This window comes from Musa acuminata, chromosome BXJ3-7 (assembly GCF_036884655.1).
Source record: "Musa acuminata AAA Group cultivar baxijiao chromosome BXJ3-7, Cavendish_Baxijiao_AAA, whole genome shotgun sequence".
Classification (NCBI taxonomy): domain Eukaryota; kingdom Viridiplantae; phylum Streptophyta; class Magnoliopsida; order Zingiberales; family Musaceae; genus Musa; species Musa acuminata.
In genome coordinates, this window is record NC_088355.1 from 37265243 (window position 1) to 37285611 (window position 20369).

Here is a 20369-nt window from a genome sequence, read left to right on the forward strand (position 1 = left end):
AAATAAGATACTCGATGCTTATAGGGGTTTTTCTCTAATAAATATATAGAGGGTTGAAAAAACAAGTGAGAGGGTGTGCAAGTGATTTTAGGCTTGAGTTTGGGTTAATCGAAGAAAAAATAATTTCTTGCATTAATAGAGTTATCGAACCATATTATTACGTTAATTTTTGATATATTTTTTTATTATTAATCTTATCATTTTTCTTTTTGGCTAAAGTTTTCTCGACCTCCCTCGAGAAAACTGTACAGAAGGGCAATCTGTACCTTCCATCACAGGTCAAATTAAAGGGGATGCGAAGTAGTGATGAGAGCGTGTTCCCGTTTCTTTCCTAGCTATTAAGATGCCAACGAAGACTGATAACGACGAAGCAGAGCACAGCTGAAACACGAGGAGATGATGTGTTTCTCTGAAGCAGTCTTGGTGGTACCTCCATGCATTCATTTACTATCGTCCAGCCATGCCACCGTCTCCTTTAACTTAGTGCGGACAGTGACATACAAACAACCTTCTTGGTGGTACCTTCGTTCATTCATTTACTATTTTCCATCTCCTTTGACTTAGTTAATACTGTCACAGAAAATGGTGTTTTTGCTGTCTATGTATTCTCCGAAGCAAGTTACAGTTTCTGCACAACCACAGTGGTCCGGTCCTTCTTATAGGCTATTTATAATCATTGTGCTCGGAACTTGGTTTTCAAAGAGAGAGAGAGTGAGAGAGAGAGAGAGAGAGAGATGGGCAAGAGGATAGAAGGAATCCTTCACATGGTCGGAGGAGCTGGGGATACCAGCTACGCCTCCAATTCTAAGTTTCCGGTAGTGTTGAACACCCCAACTGTTTGCATGAACTTAAACAACTTACACTTGCGTAGGCGTCAGCATATCTGATCATTGGTTTGCTAACTGCGTCCCAGGAGAAGGTACTTCACATGGAGAAGCCAATACTGGAGGAGGCAATAGGAGGGGTTTACATGTCGCTGCTCCCCGAGAGGATGGCGGTGGTCGACTTAGGTTGTTCCTCGGGCCCTAACACTTTGGAGGTGGTCTCCGAGGTGCTCGACGTGATTGGCAAGCTACGGCGGAGCCTGGGACGCCAGGAGATGCCGGAGATCCTGTTCTTCTTGAATGACCTCCCGGGGAATGACTTCAATCACGTCTTCCGGTCTCTGGGAGATTACAAGAGGAAGGTCGAGGAGGAGAAGGGGAAGCTGCTGGTGCCATACTACGTCGTGGGAGTTCCAGGCTCCTTCTACGGCAGGCTTTTCCCTTGTCAAAGTGTCCACTTCTTCAACGCTTCCTGTTGTCTCAACTGGCTCTCTCAGGTTGCCTTCCTCTTAATAAATGACAATTGCTAAACTATTATTATCTGAATTCTACTTGTTTTCTTTGTTTTTTTCTTAAAGTGGCTATGATTGCTACAGTTAATTGACTACTAATAGCCAAATAAATTATCTGAAATGCTAACTCACTTCATCAACATGCATGGTTAACCTCATAAAGAAATGGAAGACTGCTTGAAACATCATACAAAACACATGTTACTTTCGTTTGCTAAGGCAAACTTAATTTTAATTCTGAAAATATCAGGTTCCTGAAGGTGAACAGGGAGTTCTACTCAACAATAAGAACATCTACATTGCGGAGACAAGCCCACTGGAAGTTGTGAAAGCATACCGAGACCAACACGAAAGAGACTTGTCAGAGTTCCTTCGGTGCCGTCATGCAGAACTAAGCTACGGAGCAAGAATGGTATTGTCATATCTAGGAAGGAAAGGGAGTTATCCACCCTCCGGAGACATGGGATACCTTTTCGGCCTGTTAGCCGAAGCCCTGAGTGCTTTGGTGTCACAGGTTAATATCCTTTCTCTTCTTCTTCTTCTTCTTCTTCTTCACGCACTTGTTAGTATCCTTCCTAGATTCATGTTTATTGCATGGTCTACTCTTCTTTATCTTACAGCAAAGTTGAATATGGTAAAACAGAAAAAGGAATAAAATAATTAAAAATATTAAACCAAATGGTTTCATTTCAGGAGAGATATTTATAGTGGCTTTTCTGCATAACTTTAGGAAGAAACATAAAAAAAATAGTAAAAGGAACCAAGAGTATTTTAAATCTATAGTGTTTTGGATTGATCTAAGAATACATATTTATATTGACTAAAAGATATAGTATAAGTACTTTTAAAATAATCAAAAAAATCTATCATATGTAAATAAATTATTTCATCCTAATCTATTTATTTAAATCTAATTATATATATATTTTTTTAATCTAATTCTAACTATATGAATTAATCTTAACACGATCTCTTAATTCAAATAGTTGTAACTTAAAATTATCTTCAGAATAATTTGTTTCTTTTCCCAAAGCTTTTACGAAGATATCGACAAACTAGTCTTCGACGTTGCATCCATCATTTTCGTATCTTTAATCTTCTTTAGAGTTTTCAATAGTTCTTTATCCTTACTTTCCTTAGAAAACTTGTCAGAACCACTATTGTCTTTTGATGTTTAAAACTTCTATGTTTGTTGCCCTTTTGAATATTCATCATTGAAATTTTCTTTAGAGCTATCATCCTCATTTTCATCATTGCTGGTACTCTCCTTTTTTGCAGTCTTTATAATAGGTTTACCAATGGTAGATGGAACTGAAACTTTTCACTTCTTGAATTATGATTCATCATTGCTCTCATTACAATTTTCATCAATTTTAGTCTTATTTTGAGGCATCTTCTTATTAGTTTGAATTTTATAGAATTCGTCATATGAGATAGTTTATATAGATTCATAAAAATTTAGATGATCATAGCTTTTATGCTATAATGTCGATTCATAAATAACATTATGTAAGAAAAAATCTGAAAATAATGAGGAAAATACTTTAGTTTTTGTTGCTATTAAACATTTTTCATCCTCATAGTTGCTATTAATAAGGAAAATTAAATATTTTTTTATCATAAAAAATAACATAATATCATTTTCTCATTAATTGCCCTATACTAATGAGATTTTATTTTAAACTAGGAATGAACATCATAGTATCAATAATTTTTTTACTAGATTTGGTGTTTAAGATTATCAAATCTTGAAACAAACCTTTATCCCCTCTCATATGATTACTGTATCCACTATCCAAAAACTAAATAGAATATTCTTTATCAGATGTTATACAGAAAATATTTTCTTCATCCCTTTTTTCATTATTATTTTCTTATAATAGTTTGTTTAATTTTTATTCCAATAGTCCTTTTCAGGATGGCCATATTTTTATAGTAAAAGCAGAGAGGAACATTTAGATTTTTATTTTTGAACCAACAATATTTTTCAATATATGTAATATTTTTGCAACAAAAACATCGATGGGTTTCTTTGTTACCTTCATTCGAGTTCCTCTCTAACCCTTATTTAATTGATCATGACCTCTACTATTTTGATCTCTCCATTAAGATGTAACTTTTGAATTTTTCTTTTTGTCGTTTGTGATCTATTTTCATTTGAAGAGCATGTTCTACAATTTTATCTAAAGATCTATTTACTTTTTGTTCATGAATTAAAAGGAGACCCATTAATTCATCGATAGATAATATATTTGTATCTTTAGCTTCTTCTACATCAGTAGAAATTATATCAAGTTTTGGAGATAAACTTCGTATAACTTTTTCTACTATAGTTTAATCTTTTAGATTTTTACCATAAGATCTCATTTGATTCACAATAAAAGATATTTTTTAGAAGAAATAGTAGTAAATTCAGAATCTTTCATCATATGAGTTTCAAATTCATGTCGAAGAATTTGAAGCTTTAAAATTTTTACCTTGTCTATGCCTCCAAACACACCTTTTAATATTTTTTGGACTTTTATTGATGTTGATGCCATCATGATAAGGAAATAGGGAATCATCTATTATTTATTGTAAAATATAGAGGACTTTTGCATCTTTCTGTATATTCTCATTCATCTGATATCTTTGATATTTAGTAATATTAGAATTATATAGATCATACTTAACAAAATCATCTTTTACCAAATTTCATAATCCTTATGTGATAAATAAAGTTTTCATCTTAACAACCCAAAATTGATAATTATCATATTTGAAGACGGAGAGAAGTTGGTTAGGAACACTTACTCTAATGCTTCAATATTGCTATCATATTTTTTATGATAGCAAATAATTATCATATTTTTTATAATCCTCATAGTTGCTATCAATTTTTTAATTTTTTATTATAAAAATAACATAATATCCTTTCTTATTAGTTGTCCTATACTAATGAGATTTTATTTTAAACCAAGAATAAACATCACATAATTAATAATTTTTTTACTAAATTTGGTGTTCATAGCAACCGGTTCTTTTCCTTCCACTTGAACCTTACTATCATTTCTCATATGCACTATATATTTGATTGAATTATCAAATCTTTAAAACAAACTTTTGTCTCCTTTTATATGATTACTGCATCCACTATCCAAAAATAAACAAATATAGAATATTCATCGTAAGATATTATAAAGAAAATATTTTCTTAATCTCTTTTTTCATCATTATTTTTCTCATAATAATTTGTTTGATTTTTATTCCAACAATCTTTTTCAAGATGGTCACATTTTTATAGTAAGAGTAGAGAGGAACATTTGAATTTTTATTTTTGTACCAACAATTTTTTTAGTATGTCCAATTTTTTTTACAACAAAAATATCAATGGATTTCTTTGTTATCTTCGTTCGAGTTCCTCTGACCGTCATTTAATTGATCATAACCTCTACTATTTTGATCTCTCCCTTGAGATCTAGCTTTTGAAATTTTCTTTTGATCATTTTTTTGATCTATTTTTATTTGAAGAGCATGTTCTAAAGTTTCATTTGAAGATCTATTTACCTTTTGTTTATGAATTAAAAGAGAGCCCATTAATTCATCAATCGATAGTATACTTTTATCATTATCTTCTTCTATATCAATAGAAATCATATCAAATTTTGGAGATAAACTTCATATAACATTTTCTGCTATAGCTTGATCTTTTAGATTTTCACCATAATATCTCATTTGATTCATAATAGAAGATATTTTTTAGAAGAAATCAATGATAGATTCAGAATCTTTCAACATAAAAGTTTCAAATTCACATTGAAGAATTTGAAGCTTTGAAATTTTTACCTTATATACACCATCAAGCACACTTTTTAATATTTTCTAGGCTTCTAATGATGTTGATACCATCATGATTAAGGAAAAAAGAGAATTATCTATTATTTATTATAGCATGTAAAGGGCATTTGCATCTTTTTGTATATATTGTCATTCATATGATATCTTTGATTTTTAGTAATATTAGAATCATGTAGATCATACTTTAAAAAATCATCTTCTACCAAATTCCACAATCCTTGTGAGATAAATAAAGTTTTCATCTTAACAACCCAAAATTGTTAATTATCATATTTGAAGATAGAGTAAAGTTGATTAGGAACACTTACTCGAATGCTTGTCAATTTTTTTTTTCTGGATCTATTAGCCTTCTTTTGATTTACTTGTATTGATATTCTTTGAATCAGGCTCTGATACCATATTGTTGACGTTTCTTGTAAAACTTCAAGAAAAAAGACTAGTAGAAGGAACTATGAATAATTTCAATATGCAGTATTTTGGATTGTTCCAAGAGCACATATTTATATTGACTAAATGATAAAATACAAGTGTTTTAAAATAATAAAAAATATCATACCTCAATAAATCTTTTTATCCTAATCTATATATTTAAATCTAATTTTTTCATTAATTTTATCTAATTCTAACTATTTAAATTAATCTTAACAGTTTAAATCCATCATCCTCCAATATTACCTGTTAATTAGAGATGATAGGATGTGAGGGAGGTGGAGAATCAAATATTTACATCATCACAAGTAGTAGTACAACGGGGAAGAAAGAGGAAAATAAACAGCATTGCACCCTTCTTGCTCATAAAAATTTAGTGGACTTGGATCGATCTGGTGAGAAGCATGGCCATGTCATGCTCCAACAGAAACAAGAAAGAGAACATAGTTCAAGTGTAAAGAAATAAATAATGAGCAAACACAATCCCAAAGAAATAAATTGGAGGGAATGCACTTTAACCTTTCATACCCTCTTGATGGTTTGGTGACATTATTGTCCAGGGAATCATAGAGGAGGACAAACTGGTGACCTTCAATTTGCCGTATTATGTACTTTCCATGGAAGAAGTAAAGGCAGTGATCCATAGGGAAGACCTGTTTGATTTAGGACAAGCACAGATCTTTGAGGCTAATTGGGACCCGTTTGATGACTCGGATGATGATTCCGCTGCATTCGACAGTATAGTAAGCGGAAAGAACGTCGCAGGATATATGAGAGCAGCGTTTCAACCCTTGATTGCAGAGCATTTCGGGGATGCCATACTGGATGAGTTATTCTCTATATATGCAGCCAATGTCTCCAGGCATCTCCTTCAACAGAAAAGTAAGCACTACGTATTTGTCATTTCCTTGAAGAAGAAGTAGAAGAAGGAGGCGGATGACGGGGATGGTGCTGCGGCTTGGTGAATCTGCAATGCCATGGGAGCAACATTTGTGATTTAATTACTCTTTATCAGCATGTGTTCAATTCTTTCCAATAGACGTTATAATTGAGCTTATGTAAACCCATAATATTCTTCGTGAGATAGACTGCATTATTATTATCTGAAAATAAAATAAAATCGTGTGACTATCTTTAACAGTTCATTGGGTACCGATATTTCAGTTATTAAGAAACACATATCTATCTATTTCTTTTCTATCACAATTTAGTTTGTTGTATCCTCTTGTGTCTATGATCACATTAAATGATATACAAATATGATCTAAGCTTTAAGTTGGGAGGTGCTACCTTCATGGAAGGACTGGGACGTTCTTTCCCTGAAATGCTCTGCAATCAAGGGTTGAAACGCTGCTCTCACATTTCCTGCGACGTTCTTTCCGCTTACTATACCGTCGAATGCAGCGGAATCATCAAACGGGTCCCAATTAGCCTCAAAGATCTGTGCTTGTTCTAAATCAAACAAGTCTTCCCTATGGATCACTGCCTTTACTTCTTCCATGGAAGGTGCATAATACGGCAAATTGAAGGTCAGCAGTTTGTCCTCCTCTATGATTCCCTGGACAATAATGTCGCCAAACCATCAAGAGATACTGTCCAGCAGTAGGGTATGAAAGGTTAAAGTGCCAAACTATGTTCTCTTTCTTGTTTCTGCCGGAGCATGACATGGCTGTTGATGTTGATAGGAAGAGAGGATAGAGATATGAAATAGAGGAAGAGTATTACAAGCTTCAATCTTCTATATTTCTCTCAAGAAAAATATTTTTATAATTTCAGAAACTCTATTACCCTCATGACCCAACATATGGGGTTTATATAGTCCCCAAAGATACATTATATTAATTGTATTCAAGATGAATCTTCTCTTTCAAGAAACTCTTTCAAGAACCAATAACCAATTTGACTTATCCTTCTATAGACTTTTAATCCATTTTTTCTTCTTGATGTAATAATTCACCCACTTGATGCAATGAACCTTTTTATGACACTTGAACAAGTTTAATTCCAACATTCTCCCCTCTTAAAATTGTTTCATCCAGCATGTCAAGTTTCCTTCGAAGTTGTTGAAATATTTCAAATTTAAGAGGTTTTGTGAGTATATCAGCCACTTGTTCACTTGTTTTGACATGATGTATCTCCACTTCTTTATTTTATTTTTGATATGATCTCTTATAAAATAAAATCTTGTATCAATATGCTTCGATCTTTCATGATAGACTGGATTCTTGGCTAAGGCAATAGCTGATTTGTTATCAACATAAATCTTGGTTGACTTCTCCTGTGGCATATGAAGTTCTTGGAGTAATCTTTTTAACCAAATTGTATGACAAACACTAGAAGAAGCTGCTATATATTCTGCTTCACAACTTGATAGAGCAACGATTCATTGTTTTTTTGAAGACCAAGTGAATGTAGCATCACCAAAATAAAATACAAATCCAGTTGTACTCTTCCGATCATCGTAGCTTCCGGCCCAATCACTGTCACTATATCCAATGAGCTCCAACTTTTTAGATGTTGAATAGAACATTCCAACCCAATTGTTCCTTTGATATATCGCAAAATTCTTTTAGCGACATTTAAATTAGATGTCTTTGGAACTTCCATAAATCTACTTATTAAACCAACTCCAAATAGTATATCAGGTCGAGTGCATGTCAAATATATTAAACATCCAACTAGACTTTTATAATAAGTTGGATTAATGTATTTACCTTCACCTTCCTTGGTCAACTTGGTGCCATATCCGTAGGATGACAATCTTCCATGGAAAACTTATTTAAAACCTCCTTTGCATAATTTTCTTATGAGATAAAAATTCCTTCATTATCTTGTATAACTTCGATATCAAGGAAATAAGTCATTAAGCCCAAGTCGGTCATCTCAAACTCCTTTTTCATAAAGTGCTTAAAATCTATAATCATGGAGCTACTATTGCCTGTAAATATTAAATCATCTACGTACAGGCATACAAACAAGATATCTCCATTAGAGTTAGATTTTGTATAGAGAGCATGTTCATGTGAACATTTAGAAAAACCATTTTGAATAAAATAAGTATCTATTCGAGAATTCCATGCTCGTGGGGCTTGTTTAAGCCCATAAAGAGCTCTCTTTAATTTGTATACTTTGTCTTCTTGTTCTTGAATAATAAAACCAGGGGGTTGTTGAATATATACCTCTTCTTCAAGAACTCCATTAAGAAATGCTGATTTGACATCCATTTGTAAAATCTTCCATTTCATTTGAGCTGCTAGAGAGATAAGTAATCTTACTATCTCCAATCGAGCAACTGGCGTAAATACTTCTTCATAGTCAATCCCATATTGTTGTTTATGTCCCTTTGCAACCAATCTAGCCTTGTATTTTTCCACCTCTCCTTTTACATTTCTTTTTGTTTTGAAAATCCACTTAACACCGATAGCTTGGTGGTCTTCTGGAAGTGTAGTAAGCTCCCATGTATTATTTTTGTTAATTGCATGAATCTCTTCATTTATAGCTTGTCGCCATTTTTCATCTCTATAAGCTTCTTCGAAGGTTAATAGATCATATCCTACAAAAAGACAAAATAAAGAAAGTTCATCGTTGTTAGTATTAATTCTTCGAGTCACATCATATAGGTCCTGAATCGGTCTTGTCCTTCTTATAATTGGACTTCTTAAATCATGTGACCTAGCTGATCTAGGTGATGATTCTGGCAAAGCAACTTCGGTGCTTGCTTGTATTATATCATCTTCTTCTGAAACTACAGCTTTCTTATGCTGCTCATCACTTTTCCGGTTCCAAATCTGTTGTTCATCAAACTCAACATCTCTTGACATCACAACTTTATTTGTGATAGGATTGTAGAGTTTGTAACCATTGGAATTTTCTGGATAACCTAGCAAAATGCATTTCTGACTTTTATCCTCCAATTTTGTTCTTTTTTCTTCTGGTATCTTGGCAAATGCAACACTTCCAAAAATCCTCAAATGATCAATTCTTGGTTTTTGTAAGCTCCATGCTTCTTCTGGTGTAACATTACCAATTCGCTTTGTCGGAAACCTGTTAAGCAAATAAACTGCACAAGCAACAACATCACCCCAAAATTCTTTAGGAATTTTTCTTTCCTTTAACATACATCGGACCATATTAAGGATAGTCCTATTTTTTCTTTCTGAGACACCATTTTGTTGAGGTGTGTATGGCATGGTGAATTGATGTAGAATTTCATTATTTCTACAAAAACTTTCAAATTCATTTGATATATATTCACCACCCCTATCTGTTCTTAAACATTTAATCTTACAACAACTTTGTCTTTCAACCAAATCCTTAAATTCTTTGAATTTGCTTAAAACTTCTTTCTTTTCTTTTAACATATAAACCCAAGTTTTTCCACTATGATCATCAGTGAAGGTAAGAAAATACTTGCTTCCTCCAAGTGATACTGGATTGATAGGGCCACAAACATCTGAGTGCACTAGATCAAGTCGATTCCATGCTTTTTTTGTCCTTCTCACTTTGAAAGGCTTTCTTTCTTGCTTACCCATGACACATACTTCACACAATTTTGCTGGGCGATCAATTTTTGGCATTCCTGTCACCATATTATACTTCTCTAGAAGTTTCAAAGCCTCAAAATTTAAGTGAGCATATCTAAGATGCCAAAGTGTAGAAATATCCTCAATATCAGCTTTAAAACAATTTGATTGATCAAAAATACTTAAATGAAGAGGAAACATTCTATTCTTTGTCATTTTCACATGTGATATCAGTATTTTATTCTTATCACGAATTGAGAGAGCCATATCTTTCATCTCAATTTCATAACCTTTTTCAAGTAATTGTCCCAAGCTTAAAATATTATTTTTCATATCCGGAACATAATAAATATCTGAAATACATACTTCCTTGCCATTATTAAGTTCAAGGAGAATTTTACCTTTGCCTCTTACTGGTCTTTGAGACAAATTACCAAATGTAATGTTCCCGGAATAACTTGTATCTATTTCTGAAAATAGCTCTTTGATGCCACACATATGATTTGAAGCTCTTATATCTAGATACCATATCATAGATTGATCATCTTTTAAATTATCATAACTCATTAATAAAACTTGATTTACGTTCTTTTCTTCCTCAACAAAATTTGCCTTGTCACCTTGATTATTAAGATTATAATAACATTCATAAGAATAATGCCCATATCTTTTACAAACGTAACATTGTATTTCAGACCTTTTAGAGTTTCTGCCATGTCCACGGCCTCGGCCACGTCCTCGACCATAACCTCGGCCTCTTTGGCTAGAATTTTCTCCATCACCTTTAATGTTTGGAGATTCTTGATTGGTCTGATTTCTACCTCCTCTTCCTCTTTGTCCTCGTCCTCTTCTTCTTTGAGAATTTGATTCTCGTTTATTTTCAAGAGTAAGCTTTGTTTGTAATGCTTGCTCTATAGTTTTGTCTTCTCCTCTTTTTGTAATCCTTTGTTCATGAACTTGAAGGGAACCCATAAGTTTTTCTAAAGACATTTTTTCCAAATCTTTAGATTCTTCGATCGCAATAGCAATAAAATCAAATTTCGGATCTAGAGATCTCAATATTTTTTCTATTACTCTCTGATCATTTACTTGTTCACCATTACGTCTCATTTGATGAACAATAGAAATGATTTTTGAGAAGTAATCAGAAATGGTTTCAGAATTACCTTGTTGTAATTTCTCAAACTCGGCTCGTAAAACTTGTAGACGAAGTTTCTTTACCTTATCAACACCACTGAATGCTCTTTGAAGCATTTCCTAAGCCTCCTTTGAAGTATTTGCTGGAGCGATGATCTCGAACATTGTATCATCAAGGCCTTGGTAGATTGTGAACAAAGCCTTTTTCTCCTTCTTCCTTCTTTCTTTGAGTTGTTTTCTTCCTTCTGCATTCATTGCTCCTTCTTCTGCTGGACTTGGTTCAGCAAATTCATCTTCTACAAACTCCCATACATCTTGGGAGCCTAGAAGAACCTTCATTTGGATACACCATATGTCATAATTTTCTTTTGTCAATTTAGGGATCTGGAGTTGGATGACACTTGAGGAAGAGGCCATAACTTGACTCTGATACCAAATGTTGATGTTGATAGGAAGAGAGGATAGAGATATCAAATAGAGGAAGAGTATTACAAGCTTCAATCTTCTATATTTCTCTCAAGAAAAATACTTTTACAATTTCAGAAACTCTATTACCCTCATGACCCAACATATGGGGTTTATATAGTCCCCAAAGATACATTATATTAATTATATTCAAGATGAATCTTCTCTTTCAAGAAACCCTTTCAAGAACCAATAACCAATTTGACTTATCCTTCTATAGACTTTTAATCAATTTTTTCTTCTTGATATAATAATTCTCCCACTTGATACAATGAACCTTTTTATGACACTTGAACAAGTTTAATTCTAACAATGGCGATGCTTCTGACCATATCGATCTAAGTCCACTAAATTTTTATGAGCAACAAAGGGTGCAATGCTGTTTATTTTCCTCTTTCTTCCCCGTTCTACTACTACTTGTGATGATGTAAATATTTGATTCTCCACCACTCTCACATCCTATCATCTCTAATTAACAGGTAATATTGGAGGATGATGGATTTAAACAGTTAAGATTAATTTAATTAGTTAGAATTAGATAAAATAAATAAAAAATATTTAGATTTAAATATATAGATTATGATAAAAAGATTTATTGAGGTATGATATTTTTTTATTATTTTAAAAAACTTATATTTTATCTTTTAGTCAATATAAATATGTGTTCTTGGATCAATCCAAAATACTACATATTGAAATTACTCATAGTTCCTTCTATTATTTTTTTCCTTTCTTCTTGAAGTTTTACAGGAAAGTCAACAGTATGGTATCAAAGCTTGATTCAAAAAATATCAATAGAAGTACATCAATTGAAAAGAAAGAAGGCTAATAGATCCAGAAAAAAAAAATGATAAGCATTTGAGTAAGTGTTCCTAATAAACTTTTCTCTATCTTCAAATATGATAATTAACAATTTTGGGCTGTTAAAATGAAAACTTTATTTATCTCATAAGAATTGTGGAGTTTGGTAGAAGATAATTTTTTAAAGTATGATATACAGGATTCTAATATTACTAAAAATCAAATATATCAGATCAATGAGAATATATATAAAAAGATGCAAAATCCCTTTATGTGCTATAATAAATAATAAATACTTCTCTATTTTTCTGAATCATGATGGCATCAACATCATTAGAAGCTTGGAAAATATTAAAAAGTGTGCTTGAAGGCATAGATAAGGTAAAAATTTCAAAGCTTCAAATTCTTCAACGTGAATTTGAAACTCCTATAATGAAAGATTCCAAATCTATCATTGATTTCTTCTAAAAAATATCTTCTATTATGAAACAAATGAGATTATGGCGAAAATCTAAAAGTTCAAGCTGTACTAGAAAATGTTATATGAAGTTTATCTCCAAAATTTGATATGATTTCTATTGATATAGAAGAAGAAAAGGATAAAAGTATACTATCGATTGATGAATTAATGGATTCTCTTTTAATTCATGAATAAAAAGTAAATCGATCTTTCGATGAAACTTTAGAACATGTTCTTTAAATGAAAATAGATCAAAAGAATGACTAATAGAAAATTTCAAAAGCGGGATCTCAAGGGAGAGATCAAAATAGCAGAGGTTATGATCAATTAAATAAGGGTCAAAGGAACTCGAACAAAGGTAACAAAGAAACCCATTGATGTTTTTGTTGTAAAAAAAAAGGACATACTAAAAATATTTGTTAGTACAAAAATAAAAATTCAAATGTTCCTCTCTATTCTTACTATAAAAATGTGACAATCTTGAAAAAGATTTTTGGAATAAAAACAAAACAAATTATCATGAGAAAAATAATGATGAAAAAATAGATTAAGAAAATGTTTTCTTTATAAAATCTTATGATGAATATTCTACATTTGTTTATTTTTGGATAGTGGATATTGTAATTATATGATATGGGATAAAAGTTTGTTTCAAAGATTTGATAATTCAATCAAATCTATAGTGCATACGAGAAATGATAGTAAGGTTTAAGTGGAAGGAAAATGACCAGTTTCTTTGAACACCAAATTTAGTAAAAAAAATTATTAATGATGTGATGTTTATTCTTAGTTTAAAATAAAATCGCATTAGTATAGGGCAACTGATGAGAAAGGATATTATGATATTTTTTATGATAAAAAATAAAAAATCGATAGCAACTATGAGGATGATAAAAAATATGATAATTATTTGCTATCATAAAAAATATGATAGCAACACCGAAGCATTAGAGTAAGTATTTTTAATCAACTTCTCTCTATCTTCAAATATGATAATTGTCAATTTTGGGTTGTTAAGATGAAAACTTTATTCATCTTACAAGGATTATGGAATTTGGAAAAAGATGATTTTGTTAAGTATGATCTACATAATTTTAATATCGCTAAAGATAAAAAATATCATATGAATGAGAATATACAGAAAGATGCAAAAGCCCTCTAAATGTTATAATAAACAATAGATGATTGCCTATTTCCTTGAATCATGATGGCATCAACATCAATAGAAGTCTGAAAAATATTAAAAGGTATGTTTGGAGGCACAAACAAAGTAAACATTTTAAAACTTCAAATTCTTCGACGTGAATTCGAAACTCATATAATGAAAGATTCTGAATTTACTACTATTTCTTCAAAAAAATATCTTCTATTATAAATCAAATGAGATCTTATGATAAAAATCTAAAAGATTAAATTGTAGTAGAAAAGGTTACACGAAATTTATCTTCAAAATTTGATATAATTTCTCCAAGTGTCGAAGAAGCTAAAGATACAAATATATTATCTATTGATGAATTAATGGGCTGCCTTTTAATTGTAGAATATGCTCTTCAAATAAAGATAGATCACAAGAATGACAAAAAGAAAAATTCAATAGTTAGATCTTAATGGAGAGATCAAAATAATAGAGGTCATGATCAATTAAATAAGGGTCAGAGAGGAACCCAAACAAAGGTAACAAAGAAATCCATCGATATTTTTGTTGCAAAAAAATTACACATACTGAAAAAGATTGTTGGTTCAAAAATAAAAATCCAAATATTCCTCTTTGTTCTTACTATGAAAAATATGGCCATCTTGAAAAGGACTGTTGGAATAAAAATTAAACAAACTATTATAAGAAAATAATGATGAAAAAAAGGATGAAGAAAATATTTTCTGTATAATATTTGATAAAGAATATTCTATTTAGTTTTTGGATAGTCGATACAGTAATCATATGAGAGGGGATAAAAGTTTGCTTCAAAGACTTTTAGTAAAAAATAAATAATTAATGTGAACACCAAATCTAGTAAAAAATTTATTGATGATATGATGTTTATTCCTAGTTCAAAATAAAATCTCATTAGTACAAGGCAATTAATGAGAAATGATATTATGTTATTTTTTATGATGAAAAATATTTAATTTTCCTTATTAATAGCAACTATGAGGATGACAAAAACTAAAGTATTTTCCTTATTATTTTCAGATTTTTTCTTATATAATGTTATTGATGAATCGACATTATAGCATAAAAGCTATGATCATCTAAATTTTTGTGAGTCTATATAAACTATCTCATGTGATGAATCCTATAAAATTCAAACTGATAAGAAGATGCCTCAAAATAAGACTAAAATTGATGAAAATTCTAATGAAAGCAATGATGAGTCATAATTCAAGAAATGAAAAGTTTCATATTCTATTCTATCTACTATTGATAAACCAATTATAAAGGTTATAAAAAAGGAGAGCATCAGCAATGATGAAGATGAGGATGATAACTCTGAAGAAAGTTTCAATGATGAATATTCAAAAGGGTAACAAACTAAGAAGTCTTAAGCATTAAAAGACAATAGTGGTTCTAACAAGTTTTACGAGGAAAGTAAAAACTCTGAAGAAAGTTAAAGATGCAAAAACGATGGATTCAACACCAAAGACTAGTTTGTCAATATCTTTGTAAAAGCTTTGGGGAAAGAAAAAAATTATTCCGAAGATAATTTTTAGTTACAACTATTTGAATTAAGAGAGTGTGTTAAGATTAATTCATATAATTAGAATAAGATAAAATAAAACATAAAAAATTAGATTTAAATAAATAGACTAGGGTGAAATAATTTATTGACATATGATAGATTTTTTTATTATTTTAAAAGTACTTATACTATATCTTTTAGTCCATATAAATATGTGTTAATCCAAAACACTAGGTATTTAAAATACTCTTGGTTCCGTTTACTATTTTTTTTCGTTTCTTCCTAAAGTTATGCAGAAAAGCCACTATAAATATCTCTCCTGAAATGAAACCATTTGGTTTAATCTTTTTAATTCTTTTATTCCTTTTTGTGTTTTACCATATTCAACTTTGCTGTAAGATAAAGAAGAGTAGACCATGCAATAAACATGAATCTAGGAAGGATACTAACAACTACGTGAAGAAGAAGAAAAGAAGAGAAAGGTACCTGTGACACCAAAGCACTCAGGGCTTCGGCTAACAGGCCGAAAAGGTATCCCATGTCTCCCCAGGGTGGATAACTCCGTTTCCTTCCTACAAATGACAATACCATTCTTGCTCCGTAGCTTAGTTCTGCATGACGGCACCGAAGGAACTCTGACAAGTCTCTTTGGCGTTGGTCTTGATATGCTTTCACAACGTCCAGTGGGCTTGTCTCTGCAACATAGATGTTCTTATTGTTGAGTAGAACTCCCTGTTCACCTTCAGGAACCTGATATTTTCAGAATTAAAAGTAAGTTTGCCTTAGCAAACAAAAAGTAACATATGTTTTGTGTGAAGTTTCAAGCAGTCTTCCTTTTCGTTATGAGGTTAACCATGCTGATGAACTGACTGAGCATTTCAGAGAATTTGTTTAGTTATCGGTAGTTAATTAACCGTAGCAATCATAGCCGCTTTAAGAAAAAAACAAAGAAAACAAGTAGAATTCAGATAATAATAGTTTAGCAATTGTCATTTATTAAGAGGAAGGCAACCTGAGAGAGCCAGTTGAGACAACAGGAAGCGTTGAAGAAGTGGACACTTTGACAAGGGAAAAGCCTGCCGTAGAAGGAGCCTGGAACTCCCACGACGTAGTATGGCACCAGCAGATTCCCCTTCTCCTCCTCGACCTTCCTCTTGTAATCTCCCAGAGACCGGAAGACGTGATTGAAGTCATTCCCCGGGAGGTCATTCAAGAAGAACAGGATCTCCGGCATCTCCTGGCGTCCCAGGCTCCGCCGTAGCTTGCCAATCACGTCGAGCACCTCGGAGACCACCTCCAAAGTGTTAGGGCCCGAGGAACAACCTAAGTCGACCACCGCCATCCTCTCGGGGAGCAGCGACATGTAAACCCCTCCTATTGCCTCCTCCAGTATTGGCTTCGCCATGTGAAGTACCTTCTCCTGGGACGCAGTTAGCAAACCAATGATCAGATATGCTGACGCCTACGCAAGTGTAAGTTGTTTAAGTTCATGCAAACAGTTGGGGTGTTCAACACTACCGGAAACTTAGAATTGGAGGCGTAGCTGGTATCCCCAGCTCCTCCGACCATGTGAAGGATTCCTTCTATCCTCTTGCCCATCTCTCTCTCTCTCTCTCTCTCTCTCTCCCTTTGAAAACCAAGTTCCGAGCACCATGATTATAAATAGCCTATAAGAAGGACCGGACCACTGTGGTTGTGCAGAAACTGTAACATGCTTCGGAGAATACATAGAAAGCAATAACACCATTTTCTGTGACAATATTAACAAAGTCAAAGGAGATGGAAAATAGTAAATGAATGAACGAAGGTACCACCAAGAAGGTTGTTTGTATGTCACTGTCCGCACTAAGTTAAAGGAGACGGTGGCATGGCTGGACGATAGTAAATGAATGCATGGAGGTACACCACCAAGACAGCTTCAGAGAAACACATCATCTCCTCGTGTTTCAGCTGTGCTCCTGCTTCGTCGTTATCAGTCTTCGTTGGCATCTTAATAGCTAGGAAAGAAACGGGAACACGCTCTCATCACTACTTCGCATCCCCTTTAATTTGACCTGTGATGGAAGGTACAGATTGCCCTTCTGTACAGTTTTCTCGAGGGAGGTCGAGAAAACTTTAGCCAAAAAGAAAAATGATAAGATTAATAATTCTTTTCCTTTTTTTAATAAAAAAATGAGTTACTCGTCAAAATATTAATTTGATATCAAAATGTAAATATCAACAGTGAGATCAAATTTTTAATATAGAAAATCAAATATAAGAAAAACAATGAGACCATAGTCCACCTCAAACTTTCACTATCAATAATAATGATAATAGGTTTACAGTAAATTTTCTCTAAAATAACCAGAGGATCACAATAAAATCAAGAATATAGATCTTAGCTCAAGAATAGCATATCTTCATCATATAGATGGATCTCATCAAAAGAGAATTCTATATCTCATAAAAATGGGTATAGCAGAAAAGTACCTCAGAGAGGGTAAATCATAGATCAACACTATTAGAATTGTAAAGTTTATTGCAAGGATTCTCCGTATAAAATTTGGGTCAAAACTGACAACGTTTGGCCACTGATCGTCAAGTAGAAAACTCAATATCCTAATCTTTCTCTCTAGTTTTTCTCCCTCTCTCTTTCCTCTCTCTGCGCATCGCCACTACTGCATGCGTTGCACGAGCTCGCTGCTCGCTCTCTCTCTCTCTCTCTCTCTCTCACCTTTGGGCTCAAAAGGCCTAATTATCTAAGCCCACATATAGGTTGAACCCAATAATTCTACCCTTCTAACTCATATGGTGGGCTGTACTAAGTCCGCTCTTCACCTACATGCTTCAAGCTTCTCCTTAGGCAAAAACTTTGTCAACATATCTGAACCATTCTCATTGGTATACACTTTTTCCAACTGTAATTCTTTCATCTCAAGCACATCACGAATTCAATGATATCTCATATCAATATGTTTGGATCTAGAATGATATGTTGAATTCTTAGAGAGGTGAATAGTGCTCTGACTATCACAGTAAATAGTACATCCTTCCTGTTTCAAGCTCAATTCCTGTAGAAATGTTTTCTCCTTAAAGCTTCCTTGCAAGCTTCAGTAATTGCTATGTATTATGCTTATGTGATTGATAGAGCAATACAATTCTGTAACTTTGATTGCTAAGAGATTGCTCCCCCTACAAATATCATCAAGAACCCTGAAGTGGACTTCTTGGAATCAGTATTACCTACCATATCTACATCTGTGTACCCTTCTAGCACAGGTTCATCACTGTTAAAATATAAACACAACCTGAAAGTATCTCTTAGATATCTTAATATTCATTTCACTGCTGCCCAATGTTCCTTTCTAGGATTAGAGAGAAATCGACTGACAACTCCAACTGTATGAGCTATATCTGGCATAGTACAAACTACAGCATACATCAAACTATCTACTGCAGATGAGTAAGGTACTTTGGATATTTCTTCTTTTTCTATCTCACTTGTAGGATATTATTTCGAACTAAGTTTGAAATGACCTGATATAAGATGACAACCTCCAACAAGAGGTGCAATAAATTACAGCTTAATTAGGAAAAAGAGAGGTGAATGAATTCTGAGTCTTTAGATATCAAAATCTTCATTATGAAATAAGTGATCCCTCCTGATGATATATAACCACAATGTCATCATCATCATAAAATAAATGAAAGAGAGGCACTTAATTAATGAGAACCAACCAAGATGGCTAACACTACAGAAAACTGGCATGCATGTATCAACACACTGAAGAAACCAATTAACTAATAATAATATACAGATGATTGAATCTCACAGAAAGGAAATGATGTTGAAACAATGGAATGGGTTCCTTCAGATGCAATGGAATTGCACATTGGCATTGGAAATGAAACAAGAGATCACAGAAGACGAGGATAAAGAAGAGTACACTAAGCACACTGATGGATAATTCTCCCTCATGAGTTATTTAGCCTTTTCTTTCTGTAATTTTCTCAGATTTTTGTTCAAAGCTGCTGAATTAGCATTCTCATCCAGTTGATGGCCATTCCCTACGTATGTCAAAGCTGTAATTGATCTCCAAGTAGCACTTGCCATCATCATCGACAAACTGATACAGGAAGGTTCAGTTCTTAGTAAGCAAACTGCAGTCTCAGTGTTCAGCTTAAGCAACTCGATCAAAATGTCCACGATTACAACACAATTTAGTGTTTCTACTTTAAAGAAACAAAAAATAGAATTAGAATTACTTCTAATTCTAGAAGAAGAGTGTAGTAATTGAACAGCTTAACAAAAGAGTCGGCACCTTTCTCTGAAACTTCAACAAATTTTTTGAAGAACAATTCGGTCTGTCGCGGCAGTGATCCAACATGTCCTGATATAAAACTTCATACAATTCAATATTTCTACTACTTATCCAATATATTGGTCATCTAAATACAGTTAAACACCCACCGGTAAGCTTGGTGGTGTGTATTCAGACTCCTTTTGAATCCTTGCTATGGCACTTTGTGCATCTATTGTCAGTTCATCCTCCATGGTGATCTACCACCCCTATATGGGTCTGATGTGCCCATATAGTAGACATGAGCATCAATGAAGTTGCCAAAATGGCACTGACATGGCTTTTGTTTTCTCTTCTTTCAAGAAAAGGTGGAAATCCAGAGGCTACCATTTTGTTTCCAGTTGACATGATTTCGAGAAA

The 20369-nt window shown here is 32.8% G+C and overlaps 2 protein-coding genes across 3 annotated transcripts; one reads left to right on the top strand and one right to left on the bottom strand.

Annotated features, from left to right (window-relative positions):
* Positions 1-670: 670 nt before the first annotated feature.
* On the top strand, positions 671-6742 carry LOC103992373 (anthranilate O-methyltransferase 1-like). Its single transcript, XM_065159034.1, has 4 exons — positions 671-815; positions 914-1321; positions 1587-1850; positions 6163-6742. Exons 1-4 carry the CDS (start codon positions 735-737, stop codon positions 6523-6525), a joined length of 1116 nt encoding a protein of 371 aa, XP_065015106.1. The 5' UTR covers positions 671-734; the 3' UTR covers positions 6526-6742.
* On the bottom strand, positions 6421-17126 carry LOC135642689 (anthranilate O-methyltransferase 1-like). Of its 2 annotated transcripts, none has more exons than XM_065159036.1 (3): positions 16679-17124; positions 16153-16416; positions 6421-6569 (listed from the first exon to the last, which is right to left on the bottom strand). In XM_065159036.1, exons 1-3 carry the CDS (start codon positions 17069-17071, stop codon positions 6492-6494), a joined length of 735 nt encoding a protein of 244 aa, XP_065015108.1. In that variant the 5' UTR covers positions 17072-17124; the 3' UTR covers positions 6421-6491. The 2 variants fall into 2 exon arrangements, with proteins under 2 accessions (XP_065015108.1, XP_065015107.1); XM_065159035.1 differs by lacking the exon at positions 6421-6569 and adding an exon at positions 6726-7160 and having other exon boundaries at positions 16679-17126.
* Between the last annotated feature and the right edge of the window lie 3243 nt (positions 17127-20369).